This window comes from Haliotis cracherodii, unplaced genomic scaffold, assembly GCF_022045235.1.
Source record: "Haliotis cracherodii isolate W230 unplaced genomic scaffold, xgHalCrac1.p SCAF_8, whole genome shotgun sequence".
Taxonomy (NCBI): Eukaryota; Metazoa; Mollusca; class Gastropoda; order Lepetellida; family Haliotidae; genus Haliotis; species Haliotis cracherodii.
Window position 1 is genome coordinate 7194025 of NW_027266341.1, and position 26641 is coordinate 7220665.

The window sequence follows — 26641 nt, forward strand, 5'->3', positions numbered from 1 at the left end:
TACAGCTGTTGTAAGTGTATATTTCACAGTGATCTTAGCATACAGCTGTCCTTTGTGTATGTTTCACAGTAGTCTTAGCGATAGTGCTGTTGTTAGAGTGTGTTTCACAGAGTGATCTTAGCGATACAACTGTTGTATGTAAATGCTATGACATGTCTGTCATGACACAAAGTTGTCTTTGTGAAAAGGGACCCAGACCAGGAGAATAGTGTTATTCCATCCTTTAAAAAAAGACGCTACTCCATTGCAAGTTGATGTCATTTATTTACTATTTGAGCTATAATCAACAAATATATACATCAGTATTATGAGAAGATACATGAGACAGTATAGTCTGTACATAACTTATGGCATTATCTACACAGTAGAACTAGAACAAAGAACCCTATGTACTGGTATGTGACTACAGTGGTACATATCATGTCATCACCTCCCTTGGCACATTTCAGTGTAGAATACAGTCAGTGGTAGACAGCCACTCAACTTGCTGTCAATGCTGAGCAGTCTGGATATAGACGATCATGAAGCAAAGATGACAAACAGGAGATAAAGGCTGCTACTCTGTCTCCATCACAGGGAAACCTTTGGCGATAATCTTGAGAAATTAATTGTGTTACACAATGAAATGTCATTAGTATAATCCAAATGTTTTGAATTCTTTCATCTATAGGATTAGTTTGCAAATATTTCAAACCTATACCTAAGCACATATCTGGACACCTTGTTAATCAAGACACCCCATGAATTCCGACACCTTGCTTCGGTACCTTACAGATGTTGACACCTTGTTAATACAGACACCTCAGACATGTAGGACACATTTCTAATCCAGGTATCTCACAGATGTGGACACATCATTAATCCAGACATATCACTTTCATCATTTAAATAACACAGATTATTTATCACTCATCTGTTTCCGAATAATTCATTTGCAGAAATGATATTGTCTAGAAAAACATGCCTGCAGTGAATATGTTTGTTCTTAAAATATTGACTAGAAGATGTAATATTACATGATGCTCCCTATACAGATGTGAGTCCCCTGAGCCAGATATAGCTGTATAACCAGGCTTAGAGAGAACAACATCACTATTCAAAGACATTAGCCCATGCTGAAATGTCGTGCTTTGGTGCCAACGTAGGCCACCATGAAAGCATAGTGGCTGCAACATTTGTTCACAATAGATTACACAGTGCTGAAATTACAGGTTCTAAACAATCCTGGTTGGTTTGCAAGCACAGAAAGCCCGTGGGCACTGTAGAATTAAATTAAACACATTCGCATAACATCACAGGAAAGTACAAGCCACACGCTCCTGAAGTACGGAATGTTTTGCTGTGTTGTAATGCATCATCAACCACAAAAATCAAAATAATAAGGTGAATTCCTACTTCAAATAATGACTATAGTATATTTCTGCCTCAAATAATGAATGTAGTGAATTCTTGCCACAAGTAAAATGAGTGAGTGAGTGAGTATGTTTTTACGATGCTTTTAGCAATATTCCAGCAATATCATGGCTGGGGGACACCAGAAATGGGCTTCACACATTGTATGGTACCATGCCGGGAATTGAACCCGGGTCTTCGGCGTGACGAGCGAACGCTTTAAGCACTAGGCTACCAGACCGCCCCTCAAGTAAAATGAATATGAATATTTTGGTACAGTACCACGTCAAGGACAAAATTATGCTTCAATGGTTTACTGCCAAATGCAGCAGATACTAAATGGTCATACATGATATGGAACTTACAGATGAACAGAAGATGATTTCAGACGATTAGACTGCAATTTACATATGGTGTCTCATCTATTTTGATCATAATTTGTTGGTGAACATTTGTTTATAGGCATATGAAAGCATCACAGTGGTGAATATCTTTCTTGGGAACATGAATTCATGCCAACATGATAACCAATACTACCCAGTAAACACTGGGACAGAACCTGATACCCAAGGTGTTAGAGTTGAACAATATCACCAATACTCCCTAGTGATGACTACCAACAAAATGTTATACTTAAAGTGTCCACTGTGGAACGATATCACATGGTCACCACTGTGATAACTGACCTTGACTGATAACACTGTGATAACTGGCGGATATCACATGGTCACCCCTGATAACACTCTGGGATAACTGATACTACATGGTCACCACTGATAACACTGCAATAACTGACAGATATAAGATGATTATTCACTGTGATAACAGACTGATATCTTCTTTGTCCGTTATTTCTATTGCTTGGTACATAGCACTGAGAGTGTTGCGTAGGAAGAGCACTAGGTATAGAACAGGCTGCTACTGAGGGAAACACATGTACTACAGTCAAGATGAATGTGCTTCCAGTTCTTCCACTATCCACCAGCTCAGTCCGTTCAGCATCCTCGCACAAGTACTTCAGTCAATACTTAATCATACATATCAGTACTAAAATAATTACACAAATATCTATCTTCAAATTAAATCTTGATCGTGTCTATAGATATGACCTGATATACATGGATGAAAATAAATTAACACAAACAAATATATTTTCGCAAAATATTGCACTTGTCACTTTCTTCAAAATAATCCCAATGCCATGCAGTATATACAAATGTATGGTTTATACACAGGTTATATACACACAGAGTGATGGCAACATGCAGGCAAGGCTGAATACTTCCAGTACATCAGAAACAAGAAAGTGGTGTCTAATTCCGTGGCCTGAAGACCTTGTGACCGAACCTGTAACTGTGGTGCTGGTTCAGAATACACGTCAATGATCTGTTACATGGCTTGGGTGCTTCCTAGCACAGGACAACCTTGTAAGGGTGAGTGAAAGATGTCTCTCTACACTGTAGCCTGATAATTCTTATGTTCGGACCAAGACCCCACAACCTATTGGCTGCATGTACCCAATGTTTGAATGATGCAATTGTTCACATTTTACTTATCTGTGTAGATTCATCAATCAGTTACAACAACCTGTTACTAAGAGAGGCAGAGTGTCACACACATTCACCTCACTGTCCATACAAGGCCAGGCTGATAATTAAGGAGCAAATTCAATGTAGATTACAAGACGAGCATTGTTGATTAAAATAGTTATTTGCATATAAATATTCTACGCCTGAACTTCTATACTCACTGTAATAAGCCATAAACAGTGATCTAAATTTGTCAAAGAATGAGTGGTGGTAAACAATCAGTTCAAATGTCAATGAAACAAACGATAATAGTTCCTAGGCCATTATATACGCATTCTACACTGCTGTTTTTCAACAAATCTGTCATATACACAAGAAAATACAGACTGTCATGTCAGTTGTCGGTCTTAGGAGGCACGTTGAAAAAGATTACTTATAAATTGGTTCAGAAGTTGGCGAGGGATCAGGGTACTTAATATGGCAAATACGGTACCTTAATCATTCACACTATGGCACCCTTTAGGTCCCCGACTTATTTTCCATCAACTGCACCCAGTACAATTTCAGTCACAGAGGAGGCCATTTCACAAAGGTTAAAATTAAAGACACCAGTGACTGTCAGAAGAACATGTATCAGATTTTGATTGGAAGCTTCATAGGTTTAAAGAAGAATCAAACAAGACAAATGTTCAACTAAGTCAACATGCTACATGATTTGTTCAAATACCGTATTAATATAAAAAACAGGAAATGGATGTGGTCAGGTAGAAAAACATCAAAGTGATATGCAAAGCACTGAAGAAAATGAAAGAACTTAGTGTTGTAACAAACCAACCCACTGACACATGTTGGACAATGTATGAGAAAACTTTCCCATCACTAGACGAACATGATATACAGACTCCCTACACATGATGACCTGTTCCTTCGCAGGGAGTTTAACACAACTATCTGTTGTTTCTCATTGGAATTTAACACAATTATCTGTTGTTTCTCATTGGAATTTAACACAATTATCGGTTGTTTCTCATTGGAATTTAACACAACTATCTGTTGTTTCTCATTGGAATTTAACACAACAATCTGTTGTTTCTCATTGGAATTTAACACAATTATCTGTTGTGTCTCATTGGAATTTAACACAATTATCTGTTGTTTCTCATTGGAATTTAACACAATTATCGGTTGTTTCTCAAGGGGATTCAGCACAGTTATCTGTTGTGTCTCTAGGGGAGTCAGCACAATTATCTATTTTGTCTCAAGGGGGATACAGCACAATTTTCTGTTCACATGGCCTGGATTGCAACACACAATGTTCCTTATCACACAGCTCTGCTTCATACATAAACATTTAGCGTTAACTTGCTTCAAGCTGTATCCCATGCAATGTAAGAAATGAAGGGAGCTCCTGGGGTCCATGAGGACTATGACAAGGAAGGACCCTTGACTTTATCTTGAAGTTCGAGCAGTGGCTGAGTAAATGAGAAACAAAATGAGGAATATGTTGATGAGTTGACCCAGGGACCACACATCGGTGTATGGTCCCTGGGTGATCCAACTGAAGTCACGTTAACACAGGACAGAGGAGTCATGGAGATATGAATAATAGTCCATTTACATAGCACTGTACTCCATGCATAACATTGTTCTAAGCGCATAGACGTTATCACCCCCATCAATGGATCAGTGTGCACTCGCTATTCATTCTGAGCTCCCTGGGGAGTATACAACCAATACACTTCAATTATTGATGCTCAACAACCTAATACTTTACCTGATAAGATTGGAGAGAAAAAAACATCTACTTATGTACATTCATAATCACAACCGAACAAAACAATAACTCCAATCCGATACTTAGAACCTGAAATCATTCTTCAATTCTATTAAGTTTCATGTCACACATATTGTAATTGTCTTAAGAGAGTATCAACAGTCTATTGACATCGAGCATTTGCTTCAATAAATACTGTACACAGGTGTGGCACACTGAAGCCTGTAGGATTCTAAGGAGGCCGTGAAGTGGCGGTGTGACAGACAATAAACAGGTCTAGGTGGCATGGCTGTTGGTGTCTAGTGGTCTCGACATCAACTGGTGGGGAACTCCATTGACGGCGAGTGTCGGACTTGGCGGTAGCATGGCTTACAGACGGGGACGGGCCGGCGCGAGTAGTGTCCGGGGAGCGGGATGTAGCGGGCGATGCAGCGCGTGCAGAACACCTCGCCACACTTCCAGCAGTGGAACTGAAATCAGAACAATATACACATATATACAATGTACTCAGAGGACCAAGCAGTTTTCTAAAACCATGATATATCTCACCATTGGACCAGATGTTAAGGAAGAAAGCTGGTTGCTAAGTGATCTGCATTTTACACCAAATGGGATCCTGTGGAAATATTGACTGTCTCTGTATCACTGGAAGAATATTTGGAAACCATTTTCCCATCTCAAGTAGATTCCAATAATCATATATCCACACAATATATCTGCATGATATATATAAATAATATATCTACAAAATATATCTACGAGAGAAACATGACTCAATGTCTGACAAACCATTGCTTGAAGTTTTGACTAATGTCACAAAGAACTAAAAAACCCTCTTAGTGACCTTTCCCAAATACCAGATAAAGTAAACGAATACAGCAAGGAAAGAGCCCCGGGCTCACTTCCCTAATAGGTACAATGTGTGAATCCATTTCTGGTGTCCCCTGCTGTGTTATAGCAAGAATATTGCTAAAAATGGTGACAAAAGACAAACTCACTCATTTGATTTGTTTGTTTGTCTGTTTGCTTGTTGTTTAACACCGCAATCAGCAATATTCCAGCTATATGACGGTGGTCTGTAAATATTCAAGTCTGGACCAGACAATCCAGTGATTGATGTGATGAGCACCGATCCATGCCATTGGGATACGATGACATGCCTCAACCAAGGCAGCGAGTCTGACCACAGGATTCCGTTAGTCACCTCTTACAACAAGCATAGTCACCTCTTACAACAAGCATAGTCATCTCTTACAACAAGCATAGTTCACACTCAACATGCATAATCGCTCACTCGTTTGAAACAAGTATGAGTCAGGCATTATAAACCACGTATATCAGCAATATTATAGCAATATCCGAGGAGCCTGAAAGTAATCCAATCAGGACCAGAAAAACGGTGGTTGGTAACCCGAGCAATGATGACACCCAATCAGCCGCTATGTTATACACTGTAACAAGTCCACGTCCTTGCTAGTCAGCTCGGAAGCCAAGCACTGGGACCTACTCTATTCCTTACTCCGCTGGCCAAGTTTGACACAGTGCTCGCTTCAAGCTGGATCCATTTATTCATGCATTTTAATAAAACAATGGTTGTATCATTAAGATTCAAATAAAGGTACACTACAGGTATCATCAAATCCTAAGATGTAATTTTGGGGATTAATAAAGATTTAAAAAAAATGTTAAAATCATGCCATGTCAAAATTACAAATGAATTTCAGTTGAAAGTTAAAAATATGCAATACTGTATAAATCGTCAACAGTTAATTGTTAAAAGTTCAGTCTTCAGAAGAGGACAGCAGTTGTCTCCCTTACACAAGACGCAAAGAAACAGACAGTCCTATAGTTTCCAAAGTTCTTTTCATATATCATCACGCATTAGTTTTTGAAAAGTGTGGAAGTTGAAGATATCTGTGTAATGTGCTGAAAATAAACCATCCAACAAATGAAAACTTGCATGTTTCAGAAGAGTAATTCTTGATGAAGATAATGTATGCAGTGACAGGTTATCTTTCAGCATTGGTCAAGCTACACAGTGTGATATGTACAGGACACAGTGTGTTACTTGGCATGTACAGGACAGTGTTTTACTTGGCATGTACAGGACAGTGTGATACTTGGCATGTACAGGACACAGTGTGTTACTTGACATGTACACGACACAGTGTGGTACTTGGCATGTACAGGACACTGTGTTACTGGGCATGTACAGGACACAGTGTGTTACTTGGCATGTACAGGACACAGTGTGTTACTTGACATGTACAGGACACGGTGTGGTACATGCCATGTACAGGACACAGTGTGTTACTTGACATGTACAGGACAGAGTGTTACTTGTAATGTACAGGACACAGTGTGTTACTTGGCATGTACAGGACACAGTGTGTTACTTGGCATGTACAGGACACAGTGTGTTACTTGGCATGTACAGGACAGTGTGTTACTTGGCATGTACAGGACACAGTGTGTTACTTGGCATGTACAGGACACAGTGTGTTACTTGGCATGTACAGGACACAGTGTGTTACTTGACATGTACAGGACACAGTGTGTTACTTGGCATGTACAGGACACAGTGTATTACTTGGCATGTACAGGACACAGTGTGTTACTTGGCATGTACAGGACACAGTGTGTTACTTGGCATGTACAGGACACAGTGTGTTACTTGATATGTACAGGACACAGAGTGTTACTTGGCATGTACAGGATACAGTGTGTTACTTGATATGTACAGGACACAGAGTGTTACTTGGCATGTACAGGACACAGTGTGTTACTTGGCATGTACAGGACACAGTGTGTTACTTGGCATGTACAGGACACAGTGTGTTACTTGACATGTACAGGACACAGTGTGTTACTTGACATGTACACGACACAGTGTGTTACTTGGCATGTACATGACACAGTGTGTTACTTGGCATGTACAGGACACAGTGTGTTACTTGGCATGTACAGGACACAGTGTGGTACTTGGCATGTACAGGACATGGTGTGTTACTTGGCATGTACAGGACACAGTGTGGTACTTGGCATGTACAGGACACAGTGTGTTACTTGGCATGTACAGGACACAGTGTGTTACTTGGCATGTACAGGACACAGTGTGGTACTTGGCATGTACAGGACAGAGTGTTACTTGGCATGTACAGGACACAGTGTGGTACTTGGCATGTACATGACACAGTGTGTTACTTGGCATGTACAGGACACAGTGTGTTACTTGGCATGTACAGGACACAGTGTGGTACTTGGCATGTACAGGACATGGTGTGTTACTTGGCATGTACAGGACACAGTGTGGTACTTGGCATGTACAGGACACAGTGTGTTACTTGGCATGTACAGGACACAGTGTGTTACTTGGCATGTACAGGACACAGTGTGGTACTTGGCATGTACAGGACAGTGTGTTACTTGGCATGTACAGGACACAGTGTGGTACTTGGCATGTACAGGACACAGTGTGGTACTTGGCATGTACAGGACACAGTGTGTTACTTGGCATGTACAGGACACAGTGTGTTACTTGGCATGTACAGGACACAGTGTGTTACTTGACATGTACAGGACACAGTGTGTTACTTGACATGTACACGACACAGTGTGTTACTTGGCATGTACATGACACAGTGTGTTACTTGGCATGTACAGGACACAGTGTGTTACTTGGCATGTACAGGACACAGTGTGGTACTTGGCATGTACAGGACATGGTGTGTTACTTGGCATGTACAGGACACAGTGTGGTACTTGGCATGTACAGGACACAGTGTGTTACTTGGCATGTACAGGACACAGTGTGTTACTTGGCATGTACAGGACACAGTGTGGTACTTGGCATGTACAGGACAGTGTGTTACTTGGCATGTACAGGACACAGTGTGGTACTTGGCATGTACATGACACAGTGTGTTACTTGGCATGTACAGGACACAGTGTGTTACTTGGCATGTACAGGACACAGTGTGGTACTTGGCATGTACAGGACATGGTGTGTTACTTGGCATGTACAGGACACAGTGTGGTACTTGGCATGTACAGGACACAGTGTGTTACTTGGCATGTACAGGACACAGTGTGTTACTTGGCATGTACAGGACACAGTGTGGTACTTGGCATGTACAGGACAGTGTGTTACTTGGCATGTACAGGACACAGTGTGGTACTTGGCATGTACAGGACACAGTGTGGTACTTGGCATGTACAGGACACAGTGTGTTACTTGACATGTACAGGACACAGTGTGTTACTTGACATGTACAGGACACAGTGTGTTACTTGACATGTACACGACACAGTGTGTTACTTGGCATGTACAGGACACAGTGTGTTACTTGGCATGTACAGGACAGTGTGTTACTTGGCATGTACAGGACACAGTGTGTTATTTGGCATGTACAGGACACAGTGTGGTACTTGGCATGTACAGGACACAGTGTGGTACTTGACATGTACAGGACACAGTGTGTTACTTGACATGTACAGGACACAGTGTGTTACTTGATATGCACAGGACACAGTGTGTTACTTGGCATGTACAGGACACAGTGTGTTACTTGGCATGTACAGGACACAGTGTGTTACTTGACATGTACAGGACACAGTGTGTTACTTGGCATGTACAGGACACAGTGTGTTACTTGACATGTACAGGACACAGTGTGTTACTTGACATGTACAGGGCACAGTGTGTTACTTGGCATGTACAGGACACAGTGTGTTACTTGACATGTACAGGACACAGTGTGTTACTTGACATGTACAGGACACAGTGTGTTACTTGGCATGTACAGGACACAGTGTGTTACTTGGCATGTACAGGACACAGTGTGTTACTTGGCATGTACAGGACAGTGTGTTACTTGGCATGTACAGGACACAGTGTGTTATTTGGCATGTACAGGACACAGTGTGTTACTTGGCATGTACAGGACACAGTGTGTTACTTGGCATGTACAGGACACAGTGTGTTACTTGGCATGTACAGGACAGTGTGTTACTTGGCATGTACAGGACTCAGTGTGTTATTTGGCATGTACAGGACACAGTGTGTTACTTGGCATGTACAGGACACAGTGTGTTACTTGGCATGTACAGGACAGTGTGTTACTTGGCATGTACAGGACACAGTGTGTTATTTGGCATGTACAGGACACAGTGTGTTACTTGGCATGTACAGGACAGTGTGTTACTTGGCATGTACAGGACACAGTGTGTTACTTGGCATATACAGGACACAGTGTGTTACTTGGCATGTACAGGACACAGTGTGTTACTTGGCATGTACAGGACACAGTGTGGTAATTGGCATGTACAGGACACAGTGTGTTACTTGGCATGTACAGGACACAGTGTGGTATTTGGCATGTACAGGACACAGTGTGGTACTTGGCATGTACAGGACACAGTGTGGTACTTGACATGTACAGGACACAGTGTGTTACTTGACATGTACAGGACACAGTGTGTTACTTGATATGCACAGGACACAGTGTGTTACTTGGCATGTACAGGACACAGTGTGTTACTTGGCATGTACAGGACACAGTGTGTTACTTGACATGTACAGGACACAGTGTGTTACTTGGCATGTACAGGACACAGTGTGTTACTTGACATGTACAGGACACAGTGTGTTACTTGGCATGTACAGGACACAGTGTGTTACTTGACATGTACAGGACACAGTGTGTTACTTGACATGTACAGGACACAGTGTGTTACTTGGCATGTACAGGACACAGTGTGTTACTTGGCATGTACAGGACACAGTGTGTTACTTGGCATGCACAGGACACAGTGTGTTACTTGGCATGCACAGGACACAGTGTGTTACTTGGCATGCACAGGACACGGTGTGTTACTTGGCATGTACAGGACAGTGTGTTACTTGGCATATACAGGACACAGTGTGTTACTTGGCATGTACAGGACAGTGTGTTACTTGGCATGTACAGGACACAGTGTGTTACTTGGCATGTACAGGACACAGTGTGTTACTTGGCATGTACAGGACACAGTGTGGTTCTTGGCATGTACAGGATGTAGTACTCACCATGTTTTATTAGAGATAATACAGTCACTCTGAGGTATTTGAAGGTGTTAGTATTAGTATCTTAAGCATGTGAAGAGCCCAGCTTTGAATGGTGAATTACAGAAGTGTGTGCAAGCATGAGGAGGCTGTGAAATGTTCAAAGGAATGAGTGAGTTAGTGAGTTAAAATTTAACGGTGCATCAGCATTATTTCAGCCACATGACATGACACAGTTTAATAATGACTGTTGGAACTGGATGTCTGTGACACTAGAATATGTGAGTGAGTGAGAGAGTTGGGTTTAACGCCGCTTTTAACAGTATTCCAGTTATATCACAGCATGTCAGCTTAATGTGGGAGGAAAGCCCGAAGTGATGCAGGTCTCAGATGGTTACCACTTTGGTGAAACCCATGAGCACGGGTATGGCGCTGACAAACCTAGAAACATAATCAGGGTGAACCGGGATTCGAACCCACAATCATAGGTTTCTGGCGTGACCAAGGAATGCAACTTTGCACAGCGAATTGAGGCGCCTTAGACTTCTTGGCCACCCGTGCCCCCACTAGAATATTTGTTTTCCTAAACATTTAAGTCAAGAGATCAAAATATCAAAAAAAACTAAAGTCCAGTAATGTCCACAAAACCAGGAGGGTAAATGGTCACTTTTTGCATCACCACGGTTGACGGTCACCTACACTGGGACAACAAGGACTTGCCCACCACCAGTAAGGGCTAAAATCTCCAAAGAATATCACTTCACTAATGGATAAGACAGGCCTGACAATGTCCATTCAGTGAACCAGAAATCATACAGGATCAGAGAAAAAATGAAAGAAAGCAATGAGACAACCCTGGATGACCCTGATGACCTATGCAAGGTTATCTTGTCTGAACTCCGGCAGCAGGTAGGAAAAACATACTGGTAATCTGGGTGGTAAATTGAAAATCCCTCATCCACAATACTTTCTGCATTGTTGGCGTAGTAACATGCATCCATTTTCATCCAATCAAATGTTTCATCAATCCTTTCAACATCTGTAAAGTTCCAAAGATGTTGTGAAATCAATTATGGCATGCATGTACATGCGGTACTTTAACAAGGTGTTTCTTTCGAATCAGTGGTGAAGAATTATCAAAATCATTCAAGAACCCCATACAATCAAATTTCACAAATGCATACCCACCCGAGATGTTGAGAATGTCAGAAAGGATACAAGATTGCAAAGTAAATTTCTGATGCACAAACGTGCAATGGGTCAATAAAAATTGCAAAATGCTTATAAAAAAAGTTTCAAAGAAAATGATGACATACCTTAAGTGAAAATTCCTGCCCAGATCAAATCAAATTCAGGATTTAGTAAACCAAAAACATAAGTGGATTCTATGTGGGACATACAATTATTGTACTGTATTAAACAAAGACTTTGAATGTATTACCATCCTTTATGAATAGTGCTGATTAGAAGGTTAATAAAAGTGTGGAAAACTAACAAGTGTTATTTGAATAATTACGATAATATAGGTAATAAATATGCATTTTACCAACAAAAACTGAAGAAAAGTTCATGCATATCATTCTGTGATACGTTGTACAAAAAGTGCTTTTCATAAATGTAGAATCTCCGTCGAAGATAACTCAGTATACATTTGATGAGTAAAGAATTAACTGCTACTACTGAACACAAAGAATAGAGTACAATTTCTTTTCCTTGATTGGCTTACACTCCAGTTTTGAGGATTAGGATGTTATTTAACACAAAAACTAGAAAACACTGTTACATAATTAGTGCAAGGAAAATTGTTTTATGTCAATGTTTGAAATATTCTTAATCACCACTTCAGCAAGTTTTATGTGTTATTCAATTTAGACTCAAGTTGAGTGAACAGTAAAAGGAGTCTTGCCTTCTTGACATAGTGGTCAAAGGGGGTTGCACAGCTGCAGTTGTGGACATTGCGGAATGACCTCCACTCTACAGCCACGGTCTTCAGCTCCATCAGCAGTTGGTCCAGCGAGAGAGTCTCGGAACTCGGGGAGCGGTGGAGCAAACTGCTGTCCATAGCATAGCCATCCTCAATACCCGATCGGGACATCTGGGAACTCGACTCGTCGAAGCCCGACTCCGAGTCACTCTTAACGTGGTTGCCAGACAGGTCAGAGTCTTTTGATTCGATGTCGTTGTGGTTGGCTTCAGCTATTTTCAGCGTCAACTCATCAATGTGGCCAGCAAGGAACCCATCCAGGGACTCCATTGACAGGAAGCCCTGAAGCTTGCGCTGAATGGTCTCGTCAGATTTGCCCAGCAACTTGCAGATTTGGGTCACTCTCTGGAAACAAAAAGATCGTGAGCAAAATACAGGTCATGGGCCCTGATGCATGGCCAAGACATTGAAATGAAAAATTAGCTCTCAATATGCCCGACCCTCTTCCTCTCAGAAGTGCCAGACAGTTATGAACATTAATTTTGGTTTATATGTGAATATCTTCAAAAGTTATATTTGTAATTAATGGAGAACCGTTTCATATAAGTTGCAGTCGCCCAGTGTGCCGGCCTTAATGTATGATGTGGGATGTTTATAATGGTGTGATAGTGAAATCATTGACTTCTCGAAAACATAGTGAAACTTTGTTATGTTCAATTCCTGATTCGTTGCTCTCTCCAAAAAACATGCTAGTCTTTTGAAAATAACATTTTCCTTATGTTGAAATACGATTTGGATGTCCCTGAAGAAAGCATGCCTGCTGAGCTAAGGATCACATCAGAACACCATTGTCACATGTTACCACAACACCCAGGTATATGATATGATTATTTCCACACAGGAAAATGATAATAATTACTCCGTACAGATGACAAATGTTAATGGGTAATTATAAAAGTTTCTCTGAACCACAACTAAGGTCAAAACACAAATTGTTAATTCAAGGTCAAACTTTAAAATATTGAGATAATGGAAAATGTGCGCTCTCCTCAATTAAATACTACATTTGAACAAAAATTGCTGAGTAATGACCTGAAATAGGTTTTCAAAATGGCTATTGTGGAGACAATATTGAAAATCAGATTCAAATTTAGAAGAATTTTGAGGTGTCACCATTGGTGGGAACAACCATTGGAAGTTTCTGCGTCATTGGTCAAGTGGTTTCCAAGGAGATGATGCTTACAATATCATCACAGGACAAGCAGGCCATGACATATGCTCACTTGACTTTCAGTCAGCAGAGGTAAGAAAAATTGTAAATGACAAATATACATGTCCCACCTTCTCCAGTAGCCTAACATGGTCTTCCAGAGAGGAGCTGTGATCTTTGGCTGCACTCAGAATATCCTGCACATGTTCCCGGGGGTGGATCCCATTCTCAAACCGGTTGTACATGCCCTTCCAGAACCTGTAGGAGTAGAGACCAAGTGGCTGGGTCAGACTGCTGCCATCCAGTGACCCCAGTCACCCTCGGATGCCTTGGTGTCCCCACAGAGTCAACCCAGGAGGAAGTCTCTTGATGTCTCTATATTGTTTGTTTGTTTGCCACACTCCAGCTATCTGTAAATATTGTCTGGACCCGACAACCCAGTGATTGATATCACAATACATGCAACTGGGATACAATGACATTGAATCAACCAAGTCACCAAGGTTGACCATCAGATCCATTAACTGCCTCTTGTCACAAGCATGGCATGGGGACCAATATTCTTACCCTGGAACCCTGGATGTGTTGATTTCTTTGTTCCATGGCCCTTGTCAGAACCCATGTGTGACTAAAACCAGTGTTTTACTTCAGTCAGCAATATTCCAGCTACGGGCATGTTATATATAAGATTTAAGATGTTCTGATAAGAACATGAAGACACAGAAGCAAACGCATGAGTGGCTTATCTGTAAGATCAGAGTTACTAATCCAACCTAACACCACTTACTTTATACACTGCGGTCGAGTGTTCGGGATTAGCACCGGGTGTGAAATCTCATACTCCTTCTTGAACAAAGGGTTAATGTATTCATTCATATGTTTGGCAAGGTAACCCCATAGTGAGTACGTCCGCTCGTTCAACCTGGAGAAATGAAATAAACAGTAAAATATTAGAAAGTTGTCGTGTTATATAAAAAAAACAAAGGGTGTTTATATTCAGCATAACAGCCAGACTCAAGTTGTCTCTTTCTTTATTTCGCTATGAATAAATCGGGTAATATCTGTCTTTCTGTTACACACAGTAACATACACACTGCAAGGGTCACACTGACTGGATCTTATGATCTTCTCAAACATCTGTAACAAGTGTTATATTTGGGATAACACTTTCTTGGCACAGTACAGATTTTAGTACATTTGTAACATTTGACCTCTTTCTAAATGGCATTGTGTGTTCATAGCTTTCACCCATGGGAGCCGTGCCAATTTACACCCATCAGAGGGGTACACAAAGTATGTGATCTAGACTACCAGTTGTCGGACAGAGATATATGATCTCAAGAAGGATCATATGATCCTCTTAAACATCATCCTTTGGAGACGGACTGTCGGTACTGAGACAGGATAGACCTCAAGAAGGATCATGTGATCCTTTGGAGACGGACTGACAGTATTGAGACAGTAAGGACCTCTCAGCCTACCTCAAGTCCAGCCTGTCCTTCTCACAGTTGCCGATGAAAGTCCCAAATTGACAGGAGTAGGCGTGGTCGTGGATCGTGAGCAGGAACCTCTCGTTGAACTGGAAAGCACATGGGAACTGTTGGGTCATCTGCCAGGTCCCTTCCAGGAACTGTGTGAAGATGGGGGACACTTCCTTCGCCTCCACGGTGTCCAGGAAGCCGCACCGGTCAGTGAACTTGTGCCCAAAAGAGAGCCACTCCTTCTCTATCAGTGCCTACAACAGAGAAACAAGGCCTCATATATCCTGCAATCATGGTTCACACTTCTCTGTCAGTAGCTACAAGATAAAAACAAGGCCTCATATATCCTCAAATCATATCGACACTTCTCTGTCAGTGGCAACAAGAAAGAAAGAAGGCCTCAAATATTGTCTAATCATGTTGACACTTCTCTATCAGAGCCTACAAGAGAGAAACATATATCCTCTAATCATGGCCGACTCTTTATTATCAGTGGCAACAATAAAGAAATGAGGCCACATATATTCAATCAGGGTTGAAACTCCCTATGGGCAGAGTTAGAACTAAACTTGACCAGCCCACGTTTTAAAATAAAATGCCCTTGTAATGTTAAAACAATAGGGAAATTTGGAAACTTGTTCTAGCTCGGCAGTAATCTGTACTAGCCCCCAACCAGTGGGCTAGAGTAAAAAATTTTAGCCGTGCATATTGGTAATGTAATAAGAGAAATAAAGCCTCAAGTATTTCCAAAAAATTATCAAAACACCTCGACCTGAACCTATAGATCTGAAACTATGGCAACTTTACCTGATATCCCTGTATGGTCCGGTAGTAAGGGTCCAACATCAGACTAGCAAGACTAGAGGTCTGGGCTGTGCGGTCCCATCCATCAGAGCAGTGGATTAATACACTTGTGCCTTCAGTAATGGCCTGAAGTAGAGAAATACATGAAGTTATTAGGTTACATGTCAATTACATAATCAGGAGTTGTTTGTCTAACGAAAAAAGAGTGTTTAACTCTTTTTTCAGTAAACAAAAAAATCCTGTTTGTACAGGATGGATGTCTGACCAACAAACACCAGGTGGTAAGGAACAGGACTCACATTAGCTATACATCACATGAGGGAAGTCTGACCAACAAACACCTGGTGGTAAGAAACAGCACTCGCATTAGCTATACATTACAGGATGGATGTCTGACCAACAAACACCTGGTGGTAAGGAACAGGACTTGCATTAGCTATACATTACAGGAGGGATGTCTGACCAACAAACACCAGGTGGTAAGGAACAGGACTCACGTTAGCTATACATTACAGGATGGATGTCTGACCAACACCTGGTGGAAAGGAACAGGACTCACGTTAGCTATACATTACAGGAGGGAAGTCTGACCAACAAACACCTGGTGGTAAGGAACAGGACTCACGTTAGCTATACATTACAGGATGGATGTCTGACCAACAAACACCTGGTGGTAAGGAACAGGACTCACGTTAGCTATACATTACAGGAGGGATGTCTGACCAACAAACACCAGGTGGTAAGAAACAGGACACGCATTAGCTATACATTACAGGATGGATGTCTGACCAACAAACACCTGGTGGTAAGGAACAGGACTTGCATTAGCTATACATTACAGGAGGGAAGTCTGACCAACAAACACCTGGTGGTAAGAAACAGGACTCACGTTAGCTATACATTACAGGATGGATGTCTGACCAACAAACATCGGGTGGAAAGAAACAGGACTTGCATTAGCTGTACATCACAGGAGGGAAGTCTGACCAACAAACACCTGGTGGTAAGGAACAGGACTCACGTTAGCTATGAAAGCTGATGTGTCGATCATTGCCTTGATGTGCTTCAACCAGTTACAGCTCTCCAGGCCCGAAAGGAAGGAGTTCATTGATGGGTTCTTCAGTTCACAGACTGAAACATCACATAGGTCACAGACTGAAACATCACACGTAGGTCACAGACTGAAACATCACACAGGTCCCAGGCTGAAACATCATATGCAGGTCACAGACTGAACCATCTCACAGGTCCCAGACTGAAACATCACACAGGTCCCAGGCTGAAACATCATACGCAGGTCACAGACTGAAACATCACACAGACCACAGACTGAAACATCACACAGGTCCCAGACTGAAACATCACACAGATCACAGACTGAAACATCACACATGTCACAGACTGAAACATCACACAGGTCCAAGACTGAAACATCACACAGGTCCCAGACTGAAACATCACACAGATCACAGACTGAAACATCACACAGGTCACAGACTGAAACATCACACAGGTCACAGACTGAAACATCACACAGGTCAGTGAGAGATCTGTGAACAGGTCTGCCTACGGGTACCACTGGCCTGACAGTGCACTATGGTAGTTCCTTGTTGGAGACTTCACTCATAGAAACATATAACTTCATTCAGAGAAGTTTCAAATCACAAATGAAATAGATATATACTCAAATTACCAGTATCTGAAATACCTAAACATTGAAAAAAAAATTAATTGCTTTGAAATTATCTAAAAGGGCAACCATAACTTCTCAAGTCATTCTAAAACACCAAGCTGAACTGTGCATCTACTCACCATCTAACAACTTTTGTAGGCTACTTCTCATTACATGGATATTTTCTATTCCTAAGAACTGGAATTTGATATTGGAATAAAAGTTTTCGTTTTCATATCCCTTCCCTGCAGCTTTGTTGGCCATTGCGTTGATCTGGAAATAGTAAAATAAAGTATGAAAGCAACTGAAGTGGAGTAAAATCTCTCCTGAGGCACTGGGACAGGAGGCACATCCACTTGTTGTTTATACCTCGTTCACATACACCTCTATACATATGTGTGTATATTTGCACACATGTGTTAATATACATACGTGAGTATACTTGTCATGTGAACGCGTTTACTCACGTATGTATATTAGCACCAGGAGCACATTTACATCATGTCTGGAGCAGGTGCAAATGTAACTGTAAATTTGCACTGTATGTATATGTTGTGATGTGAATGTTTATGCCAGTGTCTGGGGATGATCTAATTAATAGATATCTGTTGTTTTGCCAACATCAAACAAATTGTAAACAGTTCTCTATTCTGAAAATGACACTATTCAGACTACAACAATACCAACTTTTACTCTCTTCTCATGATTCAAAAACAACCATGTAGAAAGTTGTGAACAGACTGATGAGTGAGTGAGTGAGTGAGTGAGTGGATGGGTGAGTGAGTGAGTGAGTGAGTGAGTGAGTGAGTGAGTGAGTGGATGGGTGAGTGAGTGAGTGAGTGAGTGAGTGAGTGAGTGAGTGAGTGAGTGAGTGAGTGGGTGGGTGGGTGGGTGGGTTGGTGGGTGAGTAAGTTAGTGAGTGGGTGGGTGGGTGAGTGAGTGAGTGAGTGAGTGAGTGAGTGAGTGAGTGAGTGAGTGAGTGAGTGAGTGAGTGAGTGAGTGAGTGAGTGGGTGGGTGGGTGGGTGGGTGGGTGGGTGAGTGGATGGGTGAGTGAGTTTAGCGAGTCAGTGAGTGACATTCCATGCTGCTGTAATGTTGTAAGTAATATTATGGACACAGGACAGTTTTCACATATTGTATTCATGTGGAGACTCAAACCTAGACTCTTGGTGGGACAAAGCAATGCTTCAACCTCCAGGCTACTCCACCACCCTTTGTTAGAGATAGCACTGACAGCATCATGGTGATGGCTTAAAAAGAAGACAGCACCAGAAGTAGGTTGAGCCCCTCTATACTGACCTTGGGCCTCGTGTCCACCACATACATGTACTTAGATTTAGGGTTGGCTCTGAGAATGGCCTGCAGCATCTGTTCATCCTCCACGCAGCGAGCGCTGAATCCAGATAGCGGCTGACTGCATCGAGTAATTCCAGCCTGAAACAACCCAGATTAAAGTGACTTTTCGTTATCACTGAATTGCACTCTGCCAACATAATGCTTGCTGATACATTAAGAAGAGGCACACCATCAATGTTATATGGAAAATGAATGACCTGTTAATGCTCTTATAGAAAGGCGGAATGGTCAAGATCTTGTTATGACATCAACTGTTTAAGAAAAAGGTCATAACATTATAAGTTGTAGCAGGATCATGAGGGGTACATGGGGTTTTATGTGTTCAGCGTTAGGTTTTATACCACAAGCCAGGGCTTGATCTCACATTCCATCAGGTCCCTGTAGCATAAATGTGTACTCACTCTTTCAGGAGGCGGGAGATATAAAACCTAACGGGGGATGCATAAAACCCGGAGTGATCCTGCTACTACGAATATATATTATCTTATTTTGTGCAGCTTTTTGCTTTGAAGCAGGGTATAAGCGATTTATTCTGCCTCTCAGAAATTCACATGCAGCTTGACTTGCTCATGGCGGGGTATAAGAGAATTATTCCCCCGCTGAGAAATTTATTCCCCTTCAAGGCAGGATACACAGTATTTAGATCTCAACCTTCTGACATGGAGGTGTGATAATCCATTTTATCACAGATTGAAAATCCTGTGTAAATCAAATATTAACATAAAATTTCTCGTGCTTAAAATGACAAACTGCATGCTTGTTTCACAAGACTTTCCCATGGCATGTACGAATACAGCCATTCAAAACGAAATAGTAACCATGAAATAGTTTTCAGTTCAAAGCATCAATCACTGCTACTTTAATCACTCTGATACAAGACAAGGCATAAGGTTTATTTCATATCAACATAAAGGGGAATTAATTACTATCTGGATTAAACCAATGATATTTGTTCTTTGTGAGCACAGTTTTAGTGGTGAATACCGGCATTTCATGAACCAGTTATGTGACAAAGATACAGCCTTTGGGCATAATGTTCAGCATTGAAGCCCCATCCTTAATGCTCACCATCGTCTCTCAAGTGTTCCTATTTAATAGCTCCGTTCCTACCCACAACTTTGATCACAGACTGGAATAGGATTACTTCAAGTTGAACACTTAGATGCTATCAAATATGCATTCTGGCAAGTTTTAATCCACTCAGGATTTTATGCTGCATATTGCCTTCAGAAAATGTCTGCTTTCCTGACTCTTAAATCAAAGATATTATCCCATGAGCTGTGCAACCTTTTCAATGGATCAATATTTGGTGCAGGAGATTTTGGAAAGGTTTTGAATATGGCATATATAGTTACCTAGCTCTACTGTATCTGGTGTGATGCATTCTACAGAATGGTGGTTTGGTTTGAATGTGGCATATATAGTTACCTAGCTCTACTGTGTCTGGTGTGATGCTTTCTACAGAATGGTGGTGTGGTTTAAATGTGGCATATATAGTTAACTAGCTCTACTGTGTCTGGTGTGATGCATTCTACAGAATGGTGGTGTGGTTTGAATGTGGCATATATAGTTACCTAGCTCTACTGTGTCTGGTGTGATGTATTCTACAGAATGGTGGTATGGTTTGAATGTGGCATATATAGTTACCTAGCTCTACTGTGTCTGGTGTGATGCATTCTACAGAATGGTGGTATGGTTTGAATGTGGCATATATAGTTAACTAGCTCTACTGTATCTGGTGTGATGCTTTCTACAGAATGGTGGTGTGGTTTGAATGTGGCATATATAGTTACCTAGCTCTACTGTATCTGGTGTGATGCATTCTACAGAATGGTGGTGTGGTTTGAATGTGGCATATATAGTTAACTAGCTCTACTGTATCTGGTGTGATGCATTCTACAGAATGGTGGTGTGGTTTAAATGTGGCATATATAGTTACCTAACTCTACTGTGTCTGGTGTGATGCATTCTACAGAATGGTGGTGTGGTTTGAATGTGGCATATATAGTTACCTATCTCTACTGTGTCTGGTGTGATGCATTCTACAGAATGGTGGTGTGGTTTGAATGTGGCATATATAGTTACCTATCTCTACTGTGTCTGGTGTGATGCATTCTACAGAATGGTGGTATGGTTTGAACGTGACAGTTTGCAGCTGTGAGTGGGTCCTTCCATTCGCCCTCCTTGTCTATTTAATACTAATACATCCATTTCGGGACAGCCAGTATTTATCCATCCAGTAAATAGTACAGACTTTTATTACCAAAGTTACAGGCATTAATTAACTTTTCAGTAATTGTCAAGTTCCTGTCATACCTAAAGATACATGTACTGGCATGTGGTTGTGACAATGCTGAAGCCTAATTAATTCTATATTGGTAAGATCCATAAAAAAACAGATGACTGACAGTAATACTTCACAAATGAGGTCTTTGCATTTACATCAAGGTCACCAAGTCTACCAAGGTCACCATGTCCCTAACCTCATCTACCACTGACATCCTATGCAGCAGTATTCCCGATATTAACTCACTTTAACTTGGCATTGTAGTGTTAACAATCTGTATCAATGATAATCTTAATGTGCTCAAGGCTTTTAAACACCATCCAAATATCTCCTGGGGCTCCTGATTCCTGCTTCATCCACTAAGATAGCACGGACATTCGGCTTTGATCATTACACCATTATTCCCTAGTGTCTGATGTTAATACAGCCGTGTGTCTTCTACACAGCAATGGATGCTCAGAAGTGTATGGTGGTCATCTAATATCGGCCAGACAGGACTTGGCTTTTAAATACCATTCCCACAATAGACAACAGCGTTAGAAATTGGCACTAGTCCTGTAGTCCTTGCCAAACTGCCCAATGGTACAGGTATCATAAGGACTAGTAGAAATTTGCCCTTTTTAAGGGTTTTGCTATATGTTATCATTATAAGGACCAGTGGACAAAAACTGTTAGTTTCTAACCCTGGACAACATGAACAATACATGCCTGTTGTTTACAAATACTAGATTTCACTGTTACATCTGAACTCATTTCAAGAATTATACATAATTAAATCTAGACAAAGTAATTGTGATCTTCTCATTGATCGCTTTGTGATTTCTTTTGAAGCACATAACTCAAAAGGGAAGTATCACATGTTAACTGTGTTTAATAAATGTGTACTGTGTTTATTTAGGTTTGGCTTTCCCAAAAAATGTATAGTTTTTCTAAACTTCAAATTCAAATAAATTCAAAATCTATTCAGCAAGTTGTTTTTATTATTCCCCATTCAAGAAGTATAGAAGTTTCAAAGGAAAAAAAAACATGGTGTGACTTTCCTGTTGATCCTGAACGTCATCAGACTACCCTGCTCTGTGCCGGCCGACAATTGATCAGTCCGATCAGCCACAGTCAAAATCACAATTTGTACTTTAGTCCGAAAAAATGTTTATATGATCACAGCTACATTAGCTGCTCTTCCCAATATTCCCACAATGTTGTTCTTGCTGCTGTTGCCTATTCTTTAACAATCCATTCAGCAATATTCCAGCAATATGATGGCGGCCTGTAAAACATCGAGTGTGGACCAGACAATCCAGTGATAGATTTTGAACGAAAGATACATGCCATGCAATCAACCAAGTCACCAAGCCAGACACCCGATCCATTGGTAGCTCTTACACCCTGCATAGGTAGCCTGGTCAGGGCCTGTTCTAATCCCAGAATCCCCATGGGCCCTGCACCATAACACTGGTGACACAAATAATGTGCTTCACATGATGTCAATGTAGCAGGGCGTGGAGTCATCCCACAGATGACATACTTACCTTGTCAGCTTGCTGACGGGGTTGACCTCTTTGGTCATGTGGACATGGCGTCCGACCTCTGCTCAGAAGGTCTGTGGTTAAATCCCATCAAGGGACTCGGAAATTTTATGGCCGCTACATTAACATGTTTCTCTTAAAGCTTGAGACTCCAGTTATATCTTCAACCACCTTTCCAACTAATGACACACATATATATATATATCTATCTAAAATCCCAGCTCTCATCCCTCATTCCTCATGAGACATGCCACCATTGCTCTACCTGTACGAGACAGTATTGATTGTGTTGTACACCTTTGTGTAATCACCAGAAGAAGTAAGTGGGATATTACAGATAGTGTGGGGAGGTCCAGCTGTGTGTACCTTGTAGCCGATTAATGCCAACTCAGAGATATTGGAATCCATGAACTAACAACAATCAATTTAATATTGATCACGGAAAGACTATTGAACGGGATCCTCTCCGAGTAATTTCACGGAAGTGTTTGGGGCACAAATGTATTTTAAGGGATGGGTGGGATTGCATTAAAAAGTGGAGCTAATTGAAGTCCCGCTTTAACTTGCAGGAGCAGTGTCTTAGCTGACTGAGCACCTTTCCTCCATCTACAGTGACACCACTATCAAGTGGAATAAAGGCAAGGGGTCTCAAGTACAATTCTACTGCATAAATGTCATAGTGATGTCACAGCTTGACCCTTTCCTTTCATTATGACTGTAGTAAACCTGTTTCAAATGGCTCTTGATCCGTAAATTTGGTTTTCAATATGGCTGACTTGGAAGCCATATTGGAATATTGCACAATTTGAACATGATCCTAAGTTATGATTGAAAGAATGTTATGACAGCTGTAGATCACATTTATGTGATATGAGTGTGTCTCTAAATGTAGTGGATCAGACATCGTTTTATGTGTGAAAGACTTACCTGGTTTTCTCTGTGAAGGTAGGAGAGCACTGGGAGACGCCCACGACTCCGGAATTTGGAGCTGCCGACCAACACTGGTGTAGCGGCACAGGCAGGAACATACAGCAGACTGGGATATGTATCACACAGCTGCAATATAAGACCACGTGTGACACAGCTGGGACATAAGATCATGCATCACACAGGTGGAACATAAGATCATGTATCACACAACTGGAACATAAAATCATGTGTAACACAGCTGGGACATAAGATCATGTGTGACACACAGCTGGAACATAAGACCATTTGTGACACAGCTTGGACATAAGACCATGTGTGACACAGCTTGGGCATAAGACCATGTGTGACACAGCTGGAACATAAGATCATGTTTCACACAGCTGGAACATAAGACCATGTTTCACACAGCTGGAACATAAAACCATGTTTCACAAAGCTGCGACATAAGACCATGTATCACACAGCTGGGACATAAGACCATGTGTGACACAGCTTGGACATAAGACCATGTGTGACACAGCTTGGACATAAAATCATGTATCACACAGCTGGAACATAAGATTATATATCACACAGCTGGAACATAAGATTATATATCACACAGCTGAGCATAAGATCATGTTTCACACAGCTGGAACATAAGATCATGTATCACACAGCTGGAACATAAGACCATGTTTCACACAGCTGGAACATAAGATCATGTATCACACAGCTGGAACATAAGATCATGTATCACACAGCTGGAACATAAGACCATGTGTGACACAGCTGGGACATAACATCATGTATCACACAACTGGAACATAAGATTATATATCACACAGCTGAGCATAAGATCATGTTTCACACAGCTGGAACATAAGATCATGTATCACACAGCTGGAACATAACACTATGTATGTTACAATGTGTTACATTATATACAGTTACATTATACAGACAATGTCCCATCACTTACTTCATACTCCTTGTTGAGGCTTGTGAGGGACCAGTTCTCATTGGGCACCCCCATACGTAGGTACTCTGTCTGTATGTCATACAAATCCCAGCCATACGACTTTGTTGTGTTGTCCGACACCAGGAAGTGGAATGCATACAGTTTCTCTATGTTGGCTGCAAAACAAAATAAACTGTATACCCAATCTTGTAAGAATTTAAAGAGTCGATATTTAATCCTACAGGGAATGAAAGTTGTTTTACTCCAGTATTACAGCTGTGTCCAGCCAGCATGGAATCTGGGTCAGGTACACAAGCTAGTGGTTGATAGCATGAGTAACAATCCATGCCATCTGTGTATATGACACACAATCAGCCAGGTCAACATCCACTGAAACCACACTATCGTTATCAGTCACCCCTTGAACGACATAACGAAAAGCTTATGAGACAATCACAGCAGTGGCAGTTCCAGAGGTTTTTGGTGGGTAGCTACCCTTCCCTTTATTGACATCAGATGACATTTATGTATGCACATTGCCTACCATGATAACAGGTTGATTTCAAACACTAGAAATGCTTTGTATATCTTTCAGAGTTTGATCTCTCAACAACCATCCTCAAACCTAGGGAATGATATACTCCTGACACCCAAACCACCAATGCAAATACATGTACTCCCTAATTCAAAACATACAATTTCTGCATGATGCTCATCTGGAAACATCCCTCGGCACAGACATGTCTTCAGGCTAGATTGAGTGTGAAGCGACAAACAACAAGAAACATACCACAGGCATGACATGACCCACATTCATATGAACTTTTTCCTTCAAATAATCTAACAGCCAATTCCATTTGAGTCTATCAATCAGTGTTACAGACTTGGGCAGTCACACGTGACAGTCCTGGCCAGTGTCAGTGATGGCACATCGGTTATGTGTGATGTAGGAGGAGGCAGCAGCACACTGGAGAGATACTCTGCCAGCTGCTCAGAGTACTGTAAGGATAACAGCAGCACGCAGCAAATGCTTTTTTAGAATACACCGAAAGCAAATACAATTGATTTACAATGGGACAGCATTAACCTGCATATCTTAGATTGAGCAGGAACTGATTTACACCTGCTCTGATCTCCTGGGCCTGTTTCACAGAGCAATAATAGCACTCCAACTGTCGTAAGTCAATAAAGTTACGACAGTCATAGTGCTACTGTCACCTTGAAACAGGGCCCTGGCCTCAACGAGGTGAGAGCATCAGGGATGAGATTCACATATATGTGAGTGGGAAGTCCACTCAATCATGCCTACTATCTGCCATGTTGATTTTTCTTTTAAGATCTTCACAATAGATGAACTTTAATCATAAAAGTTGTCATATTACATTTATGTTGATTAAATATACCAAAGTGACAGAACAACCAGACCAGTGACTGGCAATCTCCTGCAGGATCGGACACACAACCAGACCAGTGACTGGCAATCTCCTGCAGGACTGTGACACACAACCAGACCAGTGACTGGTAATCTCCTGCAGGACTGTGACACACAACCAGACCAGTGACTGACAATCTCCTGCAGGACTGTGACATACAACAAGACCAGTGGCTGGCAATCTCCTGCAGGACTGTAACACACAACCAGACCAGTGGCTGGCAATCTCCTGCAGGACTGTGACACACAACCAGACCAGTGACTGGCAATCTCCTGCAGGAGTGTGACATACAACCAGACCAGTGACTGGCAATCTCCTGCAGGACTGTGACACACAACC

At 41.4% G+C, this 26641-nt stretch overlaps 1 protein-coding gene across 3 annotated transcripts in view; it reads right to left on the bottom strand.

Moving 5' to 3' along the window:
* Window positions 1-4002: 4002 nt before the first annotated feature.
* The window catches only part of LOC139449480 (phosphatidylinositol-3,5-bisphosphate 3-phosphatase MTMR6-like), a 110374-nt gene continuing 87735 nt past the window's right edge, over window positions 4003-26641 (bottom strand). For all 3 annotated transcript variants that reach the window (XM_071230898.1, XM_071230899.1, XM_071230897.1), the window contains exons 4-14: window positions 24891-25045; window positions 23927-24055; window positions 19130-19264; window positions 17970-18102; window positions 17179-17288; window positions 16161-16283; window positions 15354-15607; window positions 14660-14794; window positions 14004-14130; window positions 12645-13067; window positions 4003-5165 (exon numbers count right to left, since the gene is read on the bottom strand). In XM_071230898.1, the coding sequence (XP_071086999.1) occupies window positions 5010-5165; window positions 12645-13067; window positions 14004-14130; window positions 14660-14794; window positions 15354-15607; window positions 16161-16283; window positions 17179-17288; window positions 17970-18102; window positions 19130-19264; window positions 23927-24055; window positions 24891-25045 (1880 nt within the window). In that variant the 3' untranslated portion in view covers window positions 4003-5009. The remainder of the gene's footprint in view (window positions 5166-12644; window positions 13068-14003; window positions 14131-14659; window positions 14795-15353; window positions 15608-16160; window positions 16284-17178; window positions 17289-17969; window positions 18103-19129; window positions 19265-23926; window positions 24056-24890; window positions 25046-26641) is intronic.